Source organism: Vespa crabro, chromosome 21 (genome assembly GCF_910589235.1).
Source record: "Vespa crabro chromosome 21, iyVesCrab1.2, whole genome shotgun sequence".
NCBI lineage: Eukaryota > Metazoa > Arthropoda > Insecta > Hymenoptera > Vespidae > Vespa > Vespa crabro.
The window spans coordinates 3,682,069-3,700,676 of record NC_060975.1 but is presented as its reverse complement, the minus strand read 5'-3'; the positions used below and the strand labels follow the sequence as shown (position 1 = coordinate 3,700,676).

Below are 18,608 nucleotides of genomic sequence, written 5' to 3'. Positions count from 1 at the left end.
CTATGTTGATCTTCGTAACTCGTAAGGGTCACGAGTAAAAAACAAAAATTAAAAAAAAAGATTGCATCTAGTAGTTATCTGAAATTCGTAAAAATTTCTCTTTTATCAAATTATTATGTAACTTGAATCAATCGTGCAACATTCGCTCGACTTTTTTTACTGATACATTTTATATCACATTTCCTGTATAAAATGTAACAACGACCATTACGAATATTGGGTGGAAGAATTTTTTTTATTTCTGATTTTATGCTGTGATTAAATAACGTGGGATTATTATTGATTCCTTTTTTCTTTTTTCTTTTTTCTTTTTCTTTTTCTTTTTCTTTTTTTTTTTTTACGATTGATACCTATATAGAAATCAATAACATACGTGTTACATGATTGATTTTCAATATTTTATTTAATAATTCGATTAACAAAATATGATTAATATTGAGACACCCTATACAAATTAAATTATAAAATATTTATATTAGCAATATGCCTATGATTCTTATTGAGACACCACTTTGTATAAATTAAATTATAGAATATTTATATTCGTAATGTACTTACGTCGAGATGTATACCAAGTTGTGGAAATGTTTGTATTTTAGGATCGTTATCTGGTACGTATCGGAAAAATTCATGTTCATCCTTGTACCATTTGACAGAATAAAGACCAGCACCACCCAAAAGTCGCCATTCGCATCTTAATTCGATTGTGGTACCTTCCTCGGCTTCTCTTGGCATTTTTATTTCGACTTTGATGTCGCCACCTGAAACAAAAATATTCGTTATTTATTGATTTAATTAAAATATTGATCATAATATATTATTACGTTAATGTTATTAGAAAAATATTCGACAAAATTACGACGTTAGAAAATAATCTATTTTCTTCATTCAATTTCATAAAAATTAATATTAAAAATTAATACGATCGTATTAAATTGTATATATATATATATATATATCGTGTCAAAAATTTTAATTTGAAAAATTTAATGAAACAAAAGTAAGAGTTTAAAGAAGGGGTTTAAAAAAACTTCATGAAAATTTTATCAACCAATAAAATAAATTTTAAAATTAAAAGGACGAATATTTGAGTTTGAAAAGATTTATGATGAGAATTATTATGAGATAATTTATAATGAGAATCATATTAATCGACGAATCAATATGAGAAATTAATACATTTAAAAATGTGAGTTTAAAAGAATCGATAAAATCAATGAACAATCAATGAGTTGTATGAAATGCAAAAGGAATATATTAAAAATCAATACGACAAGAAAATAAATTTAAAAAATCACGGAGAGGGTGTTAAATCAACAAAACCAAATTGAAAATTTCATCGATGAATTGTACGAAATGCCAGAAAAAGAAAGAAAAGAAAGAAAGAAAAAAAAAAAAGAAGAATTAAAATTCAACAAGAGAAAAATTTTAATTCGAATGATCGATGAAAATGAAAATGAAAAAAAAAGAAAAGAAAAAAAGAGAAAAAAGAAGGAGTTTTACGAATATAAACATAATTCGATAGATTAGAAATTATGAAGTAAAAAAAAAAAGAAAAAAAAAAAAAAAAGAAAAAAAGAAAAACAAACAGCGAAATGAAAAGAAAAAAAGAGGAAGAAGAAGAAGAGAAAAAAAACTGATAACGTTTAAAGTATAAACGTTTCATTGTTTATTTCTTTCGTTAGAAATGTTTTTATCTCAGCAGAGAGATAAAAAGTATACTTGGTCATGTTTTTCTAACGTTTATTCGCCAAGCATTAAACTACTCTGCCATAAAGATGACTTTAACTTATACGAAAATTATAATAAATTTTCCAACGAGGACCATGATTTTTCCTAGCATAGACCGAAGTAGAGACATCTCTATTTCTCTCTCTCTCTCTCTCTCTCTCTCTCTTTCGCGCGCGCGACACTTTAATCTCCGAGGACTATGCCATTCCCTCCCTCTCTCCCTGCCATCCTCCCTCCTTCCTTCCCTCCCTCCCTCCTTCCTTCCTTCCCTCTCACCCTTCCTTCCTTCTCTCTCACCCTTCCTTCCTTCCCTCTCACCCTTCCTTCCTTCCTTCCTCCTTCCTACCCACCCGTAATACGAGCAGCCCCTCTTCGCTTATAATTTCGGGCGAGCGTGCAAACACAGGCCTGACTTACGCAACTTAATCTCAACTCTGTAATTTCAGCTAGGAAAGCATACGTACAAACGTACAAGCGTACAAGCGTACAAGCGTACAAGCGTACAAACGTATGCATGTACATGTGTACATGTGTATGTACATATGTTCGTTTGTTCATTCATTCGTTCATTCGTTCGTTCGTTCGTTCGTTCGTTCGTTCGTTCGTTCGTTCGTGCTCATCATCCTTGCCACTTGCCATTCCAATTTTGTTAATTCGTATCCACCAAATTAGAACGTTATTATACGAAACGCTATCGTCGTTCTTATTTTATCTGAATTATGAAAGCTCTCGTTGCTACCTAATTCATTTACTTCTTTCACTTCTTTTTTTTTTATTTTTTTTTTTTCTTATTTTAAATTTTCGAATATAATAATAAATAATTATTTACATAAATTAATAAAGGAACGAGAGAGAGAGAGAGGGAGAGAAAGAGGGAGTGGATGCGTGTGTGCGTGCGTTGACAGTCAATTAATTTTGAACAGTGATCAAAAGATATACGTATTTAGAATTAAGAGAAAAAAAAAAAAAGAAAGAAATAACAATAAGAATAACAATATTTGTCAATATTTGTTCATTATGTTTTTTATTTATATTTTTTCTTTTTCTTTTCCTTTCCTTTCTTTCTCTCTCTCTTTTTTTTCTTTTTTTTTTTTATCATCAGAACTTTTTTAACAGACTTTCATGTCAACGAATCAAGCGTTAGGAATTTTCATTGATAAATTTCTTACATTAAACGGGATTGAGAAAGTTTTTGATTTTCAAAATCGTAATATGAGAATATTTTTTTTTTTTTTTCAAAAGTTAAAATCGATGCTAACGATGTGAATATATGAAAGTGGTGGTGCTAATTTGGAGAATGTCGGAACTAACTGAGAAACCATTCGCAGTTGCCCTCGCAATTGCTCTTACAGCTTCTACAGATGAGGAAATTGTAGAGGTGCTGACATTAAGTACACACACTCGTACTTGCTTGACCGTGTCGTCGAAGGTCCATCGAGTAGGTATATAGTAGGCAAACTAGCACAGTTGGATTAGCTCTTTGGCTTAGGATCATCCAAATTACAAACGTTTGATGTCTCATTCATAGGCATACTCCTGAGTTCATGTATATCGATTAAATCATTTGTTGAAGTGTAGTGAGCGAACTACGTCATGATCATTTGTTAAATGAGTTGATAAGGAATAAAACGAAACGAAATACAAAAAAAAAAAAAAGAAAGGATGAAAGATAAAGAATAAATCGTCCACTGAGTTGTATAGAATTTTTTTTTTTTTTGTAAATTAATAAATTTTAAGCGCCATTCTCTTTAAGAATAATCATTGTTGTTAAACGTGAAAATTACATACGTATAATAAAATATTTCATGGATCAATGAATTTCCAATGCGTTTATTAATATAAAGTGTGATAAAAAAAAAAAAAAAAAAAAGAGATTGTTCGTTGAAAAATTAATAACATTTATTTTTTTTTTTTTACGTTTCCCCCTTCTAAGACATCGGTATAAAAATATTAATAATAAAATAAATTTATTTATCAATTGAAAATTAGACTTTATTACGTTTTCTCGGATTAATATGAAAGAATTGTTATCACTATAAACATGTAAATGCATTTACGCGTGAACTTATAATAATAATAATAATAATTACATCAAACGAATAGATAATAGAGTAATTCATGCATCAATGAATTAAATTCTCTTTACAGGTTGTAAATATGTTTTGGTATAGTTAATAGAAAAAAAAAATTGTTAATGTTCTAAACGTATAAGAGTTATATGGATATATTAATAACACGTAACATCGTATAGAATGAATAATAGAATAATTCATGGATCAATGAATTAGAATATGCGTATTGTATTGTTATTATAATACATATCATGATTAGTTCAATTATGATACATTGGAATAAACATATATATTTACACGTGGTTGTATAATTTTCTTTAATTATAATATTACGTCATTAAACGTATTATTACGTTTACAATTATCTCATTTATTGATCTCTGTTATAATATTGTATTACATTGACAAGAATTTTCCTTTTTCTTTTTTTTTCATTTATTTATTTATTTATTTATTTATTTAATATTTTAACATAAAAGAGATATCTTCGCGTTTATATTATAAACGATGTGTGACAGATTAGATTAAATAAATTTAAATCAAAAATCATTTCAATTGTCCAATGGAAGAATTTCTCTCTCTCTCTAGTACGGGGTAAAAGTCGATATTACGAATTGCCATGACGTTTCGTGAAATTAGCCTAACCGCGACGTCAGACACAGCTGTTTCCTGTATCACGTTGAACGTTTACGTTTTTCAATCTTCCTATCTCTCTCTCTTTCTCTCCCCCCTCTCTCTTTCTCTCTTTCTTTCTCTTTCTCTTTTTCTTTTTCTTATCTATCTTGTCTTCTCTTTTCATCGTTTTTCCTTTATCGTCCTTTACTGACATCCTCCATCGAACACACACACACACACACACACATACGCATATATACACACGTATATATATACACACTTCAATCGTTTCTCTTCATCCTTGTTGCAATTTCCGTCGTTATGGCGAGCTCATCGTTACTTTGCCAATGCAGTTTGACGTCTCACAACCATGCTTTCTCTATTCACGTCATCATTTAATTTCTCAAGTACACCTGACGCATCGGGAAACTCCTTTAAAATCCTTGCAAAACTTTCCGCTAAAGTATCGAATCGGTACTTTGCATCATCGATCGTGTCACGATTATCTTTCAGTCGAAATAGAAAAATCGTATATCATCTATCTATCTATTTATCTATCTATTTATATATCTATCTATCTATTTATCTATCTATCTATCTATCTATCTATCTATCTATCTATATATATATATCTGTTTGATCGATTAAACGGATGGAAAATCGATTAACGATACGTTTTTCGAAACTTTTCATTTATTCGTTGAATATAAAATATCTATGAATATTTTATCCAACAAAAAAAGATACGAAATTTATTTCGATTAAAAGTAAAACTATATATACGAGTAAAGGAAAATTTGAAAAATATAAATTATTATTAATTAGGATTAAATGACATATAATGTTTTTCGTAATTTTAAAATGATCAAATAAATGATATATAACGTCATATCTAATATATTCGTCTAAATCTAATTTGTTTTTACTTTATATGCTTTAACTTATGTTTATATATTTTTGAAAAAAGAGAAAGAGAGAGAAAAAGTATGTTTGATGTGATGAAATATGTATAATAGTATGATATTAATATATAGCAATCTTACACATACACACACACACACACACACATATATATATATATACATATACATATATATATATATATATGTGTGTGTTCGTATGTGTGATCATATTATATAGTTTCTATATTAACCCAATAAAAAATTAAATTATTAAGGTCAACTTTTTTCAATGAACTAATTCGTCATCTCTTATTTAACAAGTTGTAATCTTTCATATAAATGAAATGAAATCCTGTTAAATAATATTCCCGTTATCGTTATTAAGTAGATAGATATTGACTAGAATTAAAAAAAAAAGTTCACACAAATACATCTTCATAATGTATATACATTCCAATTAAATATATGTTTCATTTAAATTAATCAAATATCATTATTGAATTAACAAATATTTATTACGATTAAAAAATTCACAAACTTTACGATTAAAAAAGGCACAGCTGTAAAATTTGTTTTATTTGATATAAATAAATTTCAAAAGAACTAATCAAGACAAATTGAAGCAATTTATTAGAAAAGGGGGATAGTTTGTTAAATTAACGAAGGAGAGTTAGATTAAAAAACTACCAATTTCAGGTTTAATCTAAATCTCGAATCGTTTCCTCCCTTCTATTCCAATAATACTTGATTATGGTAAATCGTGTCGTCGTGGAAATCAAGCTCCCTTCGTCAGACCCTTTAGATAGTGAAAAGGTAGTAGGGCCAACAACAGAATTGACAGCCTTTACAACGTCCTCTCGACTTTGTCTTCCGTCTTTTTCCTTGACTTAACCTTCATTATCTTACAAGAGAATTGGGGAAGTTGATGCGAGAACTAGACAAGCGTATATATATATATGTATGTCTGTGTGTGTGTATATATGTAGAAAGAGAAAATGAGAAAAAGAGAGAGAGAGAGAGAGAGAGAACGTTCAATCATTTTACTTTATATTTTCAAAGTGTTTTGTCTGTCTCTTTCTTTTTTCATCATTCTCTTTAAATCTTATCTTTTCTTTTACACGTCGAAATTGCACAAAGAATTATTTTCTTTAGCATATGATAATTTTTATCATAAAAGCAGTATGATAAAACAAAAAATGATCTGCAAATCATTAATTCCTTTTTGATTAAAATTTATGATGTATACATATTATACATTTAATACTATTAAATTATATTTATTATTATTATTAAATATTAATTTTTCCAAGTTTTTTTTTTTTTTTTTTTTTTTTATCAAATAATAATCGTCGTGAATGTCATATCGAATATTGTTTTTCTTTTCTTTTCTTTTCTTTTTTTTTCTTTTTTTTTTTTTGTTAGATATCAAAGTATTTTACTTTTTATGAATTCTCTTTCACTTTTTTTACTTTCTTATTCTTAAAGGAAGGATCTAACATACGACAGAGATTCTTTTTGCATTAGATCAAAATCAAATGCTTAGATTTTCTATGCACATTTATGCATAGGGAAAAGAGAATTCGGTATTGTTTTTCGATTGAATTGTCTCTTTCATTTTACCTGACTCCATATCTCACTGTCCGTTTTATATATTTTTACTCGAGATTTCTCGTAGATCATCAATTTTAAATGTACACTTATGAATACCTGAAATACCATTGAATATTATATTCTTTTTTCTTTCCTTTTTTTTTTTTTCTTTCCTTTTACATCATTTTACGTCATCAGATCAGGATGAATATATCGGATGTTTTTATTTTCTTTATGTATATATATATATATTTTTATATTCGTTTCTCACCTCTCTCTCTCTCTCTCTCTCTCTCTCTCTCTCTCTCTCTCTCTGTTTGTCTCTCGAAAATAATATCACAATTAATTTAACAGAGATAAAGTTATTAGATTTAAAGTTAATCATTAATTATCGTTGTTCGTCGATCCACGCTAATATCACGAATATAAAATTTTAATTTTTTCAATTAGTTTAATTTTCTCATTAAATCGTTAAAAAATAATAAATTTAAAATTGTATAAAATGAAGAAAAATATCGAGGATTAATTTAATTCTCGTTGTTAATAATTCTTTGTTCATATCGAATAACACCGATGTTCTTCTTCATTCACATGGAAACGTACGTACTTCATTGTCGTAAGATTTTAACCACTACGATTTACTTGATTGCGATCATTCGTTCTTCCGAATTGGCTTTCTGAAAAATACCGATCGAAGCTAAGATTCGGGCAAACACGTTCGTACCAATTGGAAAACGACTTGCTCGTTTGGAATCTCATTACCGTGAAAGCTTGATTGCCTTCCGCGGGAAAAAAGTGGTACGTTTTCAAAGAGCTCTAATGCCGCGTCGGCATTACGAAAAGAGAGAGGGGAAAAGAAAGAGAGAGAGAGAGAGAGAGAGAGAGAGAGAGAGAGAGAGAGCAAGAGAGAGAGTCTGGACGTCGTTGATTTTTACGATCCCATTTTAACAGTTGAATTTTCCTTCCGCTTTAATATCAAGAAAATGAGATAGGAAAAGATTCTTCTAGCAGAGAAAATATATTATTATCGTCGTTCCTACTCGACTAACTTTCAACCTTTTTTTTCTCTCTTTCTCTCTCTTTCTTTTTTCTTTTTTTTTTTTTTTTTGAATTGTCTTTTCCTCTTTTTCCTTTTTGAATACTCTTTAAACAAGACTCGACTTTAAATTCAATTACATTTAGATTACGAAAAGGAATATCAATATTGCGATACAATATGACGTAGGTTCACGTTACCGATAGATTGGTAATAGTATTTTCAATTTATTATTTAATCGAGAAAATTTTTTCAATATTATTTCGTACCAACGTTTTAAATCGTAGTAGTATCGAAAGTTTTTTTTTATTTTTTTTTTTTTATTTTTTTTTTTTTTTTTGATATACGATAAACGATATTATTTTTGACTTTTAAATTTGATCGTTCCTTTGTCTGACCGTATTTAAAATCAATTCGTACTTGAAATTTATTTTTTTTTTTTTAAACATCATTCAGTAATAGTATAATATATTGAATTTTTATATTGATTTCCATGAAATTTAAAACAAAAATAAAAAGATAACGAATTACGTTCGGTCACGTGATATTATAATGATAATAATTATTTTAGGGTTTAAGTGTAATTGAAATGTGCGATATTGTGTGTGTGTACTTGCATATATATATATATAATTGTATTTAAATTTAATTTCATTCTAATTTAGAAATGGGTAGGAAGAGTTTAATATTAATTTTGATTTTTACACTAGAGTTATCAATTTTTGTTTCTTTTTTTTTGTCACATTCGACAGATATTTTAAATAAGAGAAAAAAAAACATTATCTATATCATTTATATATTAATTTAGTTCGCTTAACTTTACGATAAAGAAAAAACTGCATTTATTTAACATTTTTTTTTTATACAATTATTATTAAAACATATTTTATATAATTATTTATTAAAACGAGAAATTCGAAATTTGTCATTCTTACGAATTTATTACATTTACGACTAGCGCTAAATGTAATTGAATATAAATTTAAATGGGAATAAAAGTGATTTAAATATATATATATCGATACAATAAAAATATTGATTTTAAATATAAAACCGAACGATCCTGTCTACATATTGTATAATTCAAATTAAAAATAAGTTCGAATTTTAAAAATAATCATCGAGAGATTTTGTCAATAAACGATAGAAACAATTTATAACAAGATGTACATGCGATTAATTAATAAAATATAATAGAATGTAAATTTAATTCCAATGATAAGTTCAAAACAAATACGAACATATTCGAAACGCATTATAACAATTGTGATAATAATAATAGTAATAATAATAATAATAATAATAATAATAATAATAATAATAATAATAATAATAATAATAATAATAATAATAATAATAATAATAATAGTAGTAATAGTAATAATAATAATAATAATAATAACAAAAATAATGAAATAAAGTTAAAATAATTCGGCTTATCCGATGTATCCGCCAAAAAACCACTTTGATATTTTTGAAGTGAACGAAAATAGAAGGTTCACTTGACTGATTCGATACAACTGAAAGCAACCCCGATTGACAAGCGAAACGAATTCGTCGTCAATTTTTGTAACAAATTTTCGACATGCCCTAGAAATTTATACTACCGTTGGGTATATACCACCTACGTACAACGTACCATACCGTACGTACATATATTCGTTTCAGTGCCTCGTCATGCTACTCTTTTTTTTTCTGTGTTCTTTTTTTTTAAATTTCCTTTTTTTTTTTGTTCATTCTCTCTCTCTTTCTTCTTTTTCTTCCTTTTACGCGTTCGCTGCTTTTGCGGAATTCATTTTTGCGGCAAGCCGAAGAGCACCGAGTGAAAATTGCCATGAGTCTGGCAACGGTTTTGGCTTTCAGCTTCCTTCTTTTCTTCTCTTTCTTTTCTTTGTAATTCTCTCTTTTTCTTTGTCTTTCTATTTCTCTATTTCTCTATTCCTCCCCCCCCACTCTCTCTCTCTCTCTCTCTCTCTCTCTATTTCTCTCTATTTCTCTCCTTTTCCATCCTCTATTTTTCCTTTCATTTGTTTTATTTTTATTCTTACTTTTCTCTTATCCGAAAAACTTGCACGCTCAGGTAATCGTAAATGCAGCTTCAAATTCACAACGCGATGGTTTTCGGTAGGTTTCCATTATGGTTGGTTCCGCGTATGCTCGACTTCAAGTGGCTTAGCGCATGTCTTACAAAAACTATCATAGAAAAGCTGTATAAAAAAGAATATAAAGGAATTAACGTTTAAGACCACGTACCTTTATTTACTTACTTTTTTCTCATTTTCTTTTTTTTTTCCTTTTCTTTCTTTTTCATTCTTTCTTTTTTTCTTTCTCTCGTTAAATGCGTTAACCATTCCTTTCGTTTTCTTATTTTTCTACTTCTTCTTTTTCTATTTTTTTTCCTTTCGAATAATGAAAAAGAATGTATAATGCAATTTCAATGTTTCCTAAATCTTTAACGTTATTTTTGATAATAATTTTGCAAAAGTAAAGAAACGATCCTTTCGATAATCACTTGTCATTGATAATTATGATAACGAGTTATTGCGATATGTTCCGTATATAAAAGTCATTTCGATTAAATTAATCATTCGTAATTAAAGAATTGATCGAAAAGAAAAAGAAAAAGAAGAAGAAAAAAGTAAACGAAATAAATGCAAATTAAAAAGTTAATCACGATAAATTTTTCTTGCTTTTTCGATTTAAAAAAAAAAAAAATTACAAAAAAGAAACCAAACAAAATTTTTTTATTACGCGTGAGAAAAAGCTCCTTGAATAACTCGCATAGAATAATCTACACCGACGCGATATATATATATATATATATATATATATATATATATATATATATATATATATATATAACAAATAAGGTTTTCAAATTACGTACGCACTCTTTCACTTATGTACACATACATACATACATATATATATATACGCGCGCGTATATTATATACGTACATACAGAGATATATGTGTGTATGTCTTCATGTACGTAGTTCTTTCATCGTGAAGAAGTCCTTTATGAAAATTTCGACGTCACGTACGGCGAGAACGGAACTCGTAACGGGAAGAAGTTTCGAGTCCTGGTTAATGCGACGTAACAGGGTCGTGCTCGACATAGCACATTATTAAAATCTACGAGCGAGGAAATGCACAACTTCGCGGTTCTCTCATTACACACTAATGCACATGAATACGTGTCCACTATTTGCATTTACGCATTGGTCACCAAAGAAGAATAAATAAATAAATAAATAAATATAAATATATATATATGGCGAATATGTACAAAATAATACCTGCGTATAATACATATACGTATACACCAACATATATATGTATTATACATACAACATATATATATATATATATATATATATATGCATGCATATACGTATATGTATACGTAAACCATGTATATATATATATTATACATATACATGCATACATGTATATTCACTATAAATGTGTTTGTGTAGAATCTCTATAGTAAAGCATGGAAGGATACGTAAAGAGTTTCTAAGATAGATTGCTAAAAGTTTGAGCGAACTATAGCGTTCGTCTGGGTCATCCCAACTCTCTCCCTCTCTCCCTCTCTCTATCTCTCTCTCTCTCTTTTTATCCATCTATCTATCTTTTTCTTTCTTGCGTTATAACGCGTTCTACCTATCGAGACACACCCATTCTCGATCCCATTTGCTGGTGATCGAAGTTTTTGATATAGCCAGATCTTTCTGTGTGGTATACACAGAGAGAACCTTCTCTCATAGTTGTCATCCTTCTCATCGTGCTTCTTGCCGTAAAGCACCATTGAAACAGGCTCGATCGGTAGAACGCGATCGAGCGTTCTCTGCAAACGACAGTGAGATTAAAGGGAGCGTCATTATTGTGGACCCTACATGCTATTCGAGAAACTAGCGAGTATTCTCGAAAAACTTGCTCGGATTTCTTTTTTGTTTTCTTTTTTTTTATCTTTTTCTTCTTCTTCTTCTTCTTCTTCTTTTTTATTTATTTTCTCTCTTTTTCTTTCTCTCTCTCCATTTTCTTGTTCGTTTGTACGTTCGTTTTGTTTTTTGTTTTTTTTTTTATTGTTTTCCTATTCTTTTCGTTTCTTTTCTTTCCGCTTAGTTTCTTTTCTTTTCTTTTTCTTACATGTCGTTCAATGAGACATCCTACTTCTTCTTTATGGGTGTACGGAAGAACATGTGAAATGGGGGGTTCGTTCAATGATGAACAACTCGAGTAAAGTGTAAACTGTTCTGACGAAAATAAGATTTAGGTAGCATAATAAATCGATTTGGATGTTTTCGTGGTTATTGATTTTTCTTTTCTTTTTCTTTTTTCTTTTCTCTTTTTCTTTTTCTTTCTTTTTTTCCCTTCCTTTTTTCACAGACAAAAGTATTCTCCTCGCGATATGACCAATCCAAAATTTCCTAGAATAATTCTCCGGTGGTCGGGAAAAAGGATTATCATAAGTCATACAGATTTTGGTCATGCACACGTGATAAGTATGCTAATGTATTATATTATTATACATCGCTGCTTTCCTCTTTGCTTATAGTTATATATTGTAATATATATATATATATATATATATATATATATATATATATATATATATATATATATACGGTGTGTCAAATGGGACGAGACATATGTTATCAACTTTCACGTTTGAAATCTAACATACGATTTTATATACCAATTTAAATATTTAATATAATTTAAATATTTAATATAATTTAAATATTTAATATAATTAAAATTTTTAATTTTCTCATATGTAAGAGTTTTTTTTTGTGTGTGATCCACGTCAAAAGGAAATAAATTCATCAATAATAATAATAATAAGAAGAAGAAGAAGAAGAAGAAAAAGAAGAAGAAATTGTATTCTAAAATTTTCTTCGTCTTTACGTTTTTTATTCTTATCGAATAAATTAATCTATAAATTCATAAAATTGTAAAATCTTAGAATGGGGTGAGAGGGTGTGATAGTTATATGTAAAGCATATATATGTATATACAGGTATATATATATATATATATATATATATATATATATATATATATATATATATTACGTCAACGTTTCTGAAACTTTTCTTACGAAGAAACGTTTCAAAAATTCTTGAAATTTTAACAATAATTATATTACGCTAATTTACTTGTTATATTAATCGAGTAAATGAATAAGAGTTAAGAAAAATGAAAGAAAAATTTTTTCTCAAAAGTTTTATTACGTAAAAAGAAAAAGTATGATAATAGTTGAACGATAATTAAATTATCATAATTATTTACGATAGATTTCATTGACATCGGTATTCCCATCTCAAATTCATTTTAATAAAGTAAAATTAATTTATGAAGATTCGATTGTTTTATTTTTCGATCTAATTTTGTGACCTAATAAATGATAAAAGTTATATGGAAGAAAAAACAAAATTTATTTTCTTTAATTCTAATCATTTAAATTACGATATATTGATAATTCATATAAGAACAGTCAAACGGTATTACATTTTGTAACGCTATTGGATATCTGATTAAAGGACGTAAAACTAACAGTGTAATGATAAAATCGATTACAATTACAAAGTGTTCTTTCGCAAAACTGATAATTCTCAGTTAAGGTAATTTCGAGAGTGCGATGGTCAATATTTTTTTTTTTTATTTAAAGCTTCAATACATTATCAATTTAATCAATTGACAATGTATTGATTAAATTGATAATGTATTCAATCAATTAAAAATATATATATATATATATATATATATATATATATATATATGGTTGTTAAAAGTATTTACATGAAGAATTATAATGTCAAAATAAAACTGAAAAATAATTTTAGATTTACTTAAAAAAAAAAGAAAAAAAAAGAAAAAAAAAGAAAAGGAAACAAAGGTCTGAAAAATAAAAGGAAGGAAAAAGATTTTTTTTGCTCGTTTAAAAATTCATCATAAATACAACATAAATCTCAAAAAATCTTAAACATCTTAAACATCTTTCGTAACAAAGTCTCTTATCACTCACGTCTCTCGTATCAAATTCTGTCGTCTTGTTTCGATGTATATCTGACGCCATTATCTTCGGCATTATATCTTCGGCGTGTATCTTTTTTCTTAAAAATTTCTTCAAATTTTTTCTTAAAAATTTCCTCAAATTTTTCCTTAAAAATTTCTTCAAACTTTTTCCTTAAAAATTTCTTCAAACTTTTTCCTTAAAAATATCTTCAAACTTTTCGATTAAAAAAATTCCGAACAATTTTTACGGAAACGAAACAAATTTAACAATAATACAATTATGGAATTGTCGGATATGTAACTTTGAATTCGTTTATTTTCGCGAGACATTGTTTTCAGCTTGTTTTAGCCTTTTTTCATTAGATCCATGTCAAAAATGGTTTTCGTTAAAATCGTATGTGTACATATACAACATAAATAAAAACAAAAGGAGTATGAAACAAATACGTAGATATGTATGAACACATATATGGTGTTCGATATGTAAACAAGAATAGCCCTTTTTTCCTTAGCCGTGTTTACAATGAAGTTACTTCAAAGATATATATATATATTTTTTTTTTATTCGTCGTATGTTTTTTTTTTTTATCGACAGATCGTCATGATTGACATGATATTTCGTATAGGTCCATAGTGCTCGTCCATAGTATTCGTTTATTGCGTTACTATCGATCGTTACTTCTTTTTCATAAATATTATATCGGATTGTTTAAACGCTTTACCGTAATATCGTCATAGCTCTTTTTTTTCTTTTTTCGCTAATCATATTCGTCATCTCATTCAATCTTATTATATTCGTCGTCATTCTCTGTTCGCTTAATTCGTGTCCTTCCATCGTGTCTGTTCCATCGTATCCTCTCAAACAGTCGCAGTAAAAAAAAAAAAAAAGAAAAAATAAACAAAAAAAAAAACAAAAATAGTAAAAAAGAAAGAAAAAGAAGAAGCAAAAATTTTATATCGACCAAATTTTTCCACATAAATTATGAATTGAAAGATAATAAAATCGATATAACCGATAAGAAATTCGTTGGAAATTAATTCAAAATTTATCTCCGAGTATTTATATATATATATATATATATATAAAATAATAATAATAAAACGAGGTATCGATTTCTTATCTTTTTTTTTTGTTTTTCCTTTTCTATTCTTTTTCTTCCATTTTTTTATTTCTTTATTTTGCTCCTTTCGTTAAAAGAAGAACAAGTAAGTACAGTGATCGATCGTTGAATACAATGGCCAATTTTTTAATGTCTTTTTTCCCTACCCCATCCCGTTTGAAAAATTGTCCCATTGTCTCCCCTCCCCCCTTTCTTTCTCTCTCTCTCTCTCTCTCTCTCTCTCTCTCTCTCTCTCTCTCTTCCCCTTTTCTCTTTTTTTCTCTCATTCCTTCGTTCTCTTTCGTACTTAACGAACAATGTGACCGGCCCAAATAACGACGTTAACGTGGAATCGAATTATCCTACGTCGAGGTTAATACAGTACTGTGACGTTTTCCCTCGTCGTCGTTGCGCAACATGAGCCCGACTTGTAGCCAGCCCCTGTTTCGGAACTTCAATTCTCTCTCTCTCTCTCTCTCTCTCTCCCTCTCTTTCTCTTCCACCCTCCCTTCCTCTCTCTCTCTCTCTCTCTCTCTCTCTCTCTCTCTCTCTTATTCACTCACTCACTCACTCACGTTACGCCCGTCGCCATCCGCCATCGAAAGCAGCACAGCACGGAAAGCAGTCCCTTGGCGACCATAATTTATCGCGCGCGTGTGTAATCCACCGGGTATCAACGCACAGTACCACCTCCTTCCGTCGAAAGAACGCGTGATTCATGTTAAGGACAATAATGCCCGATGTCTTTGTTACAAATACGTATGCGATAACGTCGTTTTCTTTTTAAGACATCGCGATTGTTATTATTATTATTATTATTATTATTATTATTATTGGTGTTGTTGTTGTTTTTGTTGTTGTTATTGTTGTTAAATCGTAATTGAAATTTTCTCTTGATATACAGATTTTATGGTATCGCGTAAATCCTTTTCTTTTTGTTTCTTTTTGTTTATTGTATTTTATCTTTTCTTCTTCTTCTTCTACTTTTTCTTTTTCTTTTCTTCTTCTTCTTCATCTTCCTCTTCTACATTTTCTTTTCCCCTTTTTGCTCTTCTTCTACTTTTTCTTTTTTCTTCTTCTCTTATCTATTCTCCCGATCTCGCTAATTGGATTATTTTATTCGAATTCTTTTTTTTTTTCTTTTTTTTTTTTCTTTTATCGAGCGTTGACAATTATAAAAACGAAATAGTATTGTCATCGGGAGAATGGATTTTACACTTTTTTTTCTTCTTTTTTTTTCCCGTCTTTTTCTATTATTTCATTGACCATTCAATCGGTGTCATTGCATTTGTTATTCTTTTTCCTTTTTTTTTATTTTTTTTATTTATTTTTTTTTTTTTTTTATCAGAATCGCGGTTATTCTAGTTAATGTTTTTTTATTGTCGCTAATTTTTTTTTCTTGCCCCTTGTTTTCTTCCTAAATCGTACAGATATAATGTATGCAATAATATTATAGACATATGTACAAATGTGTATGTATTTACGAAATTCAATTTTTGATTGATTTTCATCGATTTTAAAGTTTTTTCTTTTTTTATTATTCTGTTGATCGAATGGATTCGATATTTTATTTAAACTTTTATCAGTACATATTTCTAAGATAAAAGATATATCGTTAGAAAAACAGATTTTAGTCTATTTTAGTATTATTATTATTATTTCTTTTTTCTTTTTTTTTTTTTTCCTTTATAATTCTGTCTTCAATCTCTTTCTTTCTTTCTTTTAGATATCGCCATTCTTCGTCAATAATTTTATAGATATAATATATACATTTTTGTAATATTCAGAAATTTAAGATTATTTTTTTAATTATCGAAAAGTTGCAGTAATTCTTTACTGCCGCCAATTCGATAATAGATCATTCGTTAGAGGAATTCTTTTCTCGTTAAATAAATAAAAACGATAGCACCGATGTTGAATTTAATAAATCCAATGCGAGTGTCAACAGCATCATGTTGTATTTTTTCAATTTGCCAGGGAAATAACATTTTTTCACTTTTTTCTTTATTTCATCTTCTTTTTTTTTCTCTTCTTTCCTTTATTTTTTTTTTTTTTTTGCACGAGTTATCCGTTCTATAGGGTATTATACGTTTTTCATACATACATGACATATTTTCAGGGATTTGATAGGAATCAGAGAAACAACCACAAATTAATTTATTCAATTTCATTTCATTTCATTTCATTTTATTTTATTTTTATTTTTATTTTTATTTTTATTTTTATTTTTATTTTTATCTCAGTTATACAACAAACTTTTATAATCCATACGAAGTTTCTTTTTGTTTTCTTTTTCTTATTTTCTTTCTTTTCTTTTTCTTTTTTTTTTCTTTTTTTTTCTGTAATAAGAGCGTCAAAAATTATCATAAATCATATTCAATAGATTTAGTACTTTTATTTTTTTATCACATTAAAATGATCGTTCAAATCGGTCGTAACAATTTTTTTTTCTTTTTCTTTTTTTCTTTTAATAATTTAATTAACGAAACAATGATCTTGGTTTTTGTTTCCTTTTTTTTTTTTTTTCTTTGTAAATTATTCGTCATTTACGTCAATTACGATCCGTCTCAATGTAAAAGTGTCGATATAATTATATCGAGGAAAGAAAATCATATTGTATGTACGCGTGTAAGTAAGAATATTACATACGTATATGTAAGATAGAATTTCCTTATCAGCGAGCCAAAATTATCGGTATATTTCAAACTAAATTCCTGACAGTTCGGAGTATAAATCTTGTTCTAACCGGTACTCATGAGAGACGTTGCAACCACGTGTAACCATGCGAAACCAGGAACCAAGCTGTTGTAACACGTTAACCGTGAGAATGCATCGTTGTTACTTTGATAACAATTATCTTTGATTTATAAAGTTAATTTACATATACAATTGCATAGACAATTTTTCATTCACATTCGATCGAATATATTTACGGACATTTTACTTGTGGTGAAGAAAGAAGAAGAGGGAAGAAAAAATAAAAAAAAAGAGAAGAAGAAATTAATATTATATACTCGATATATAGGTACGTATATAAGTATATCGTCCATTATCAATTCGTTTAATTTCAACTTGATAATAATTAACATGTCGATCAAAATCGTCGTATAAAATTAATCGTCGAATATCTTCGAGGTTCTACACGATAATACACTCATCCTCACACACACACACACACACACACACACACACACACATACACATAAACATAAAGGCATATATACATACACACACATAAGCGCGCGCGCACACATACACATACACACACACACATACATATGTACGATGTCATACGTCCGACGATAGAACGTAATAAATAAATTAGTCATTATCAAGTACCTAACGACGTTACGTTGCTCGGGAAATAAATAACTAGACCGTGAATATGCCTGAAACGAAACGAAAATAAGTGCGGACTCGCGGAACGTGTAACTCTCGACCAACGCCGCGTTTCGTTGTGCGGAACATTAATGCTAGCTGGATTATTACGGCACGATAAATTTATGGTCACCGAGGGACTGCTTCCGTGGCGAACCAC

General features: G+C 28.4%; 1 protein-coding gene across 8 annotated transcripts in view; it reads right to left on the bottom strand.

The window, feature by feature from the left end:
* The window catches only part of LOC124431544, a 286,608-nt gene that overhangs the window by 99,337 nt on the left and 168,663 nt on the right, over positions 1 to 18,608 (bottom strand). For all 8 annotated transcript variants that reach the window (XM_046979597.1, XM_046979591.1, XM_046979592.1 and 5 more), the window contains one exon: positions 559 to 761. In XM_046979597.1, the coding sequence (XP_046835553.1) occupies positions 559 to 761 (203 nt within the window). The remainder of the gene's footprint in view (positions 1 to 558; positions 762 to 18,608) is intronic.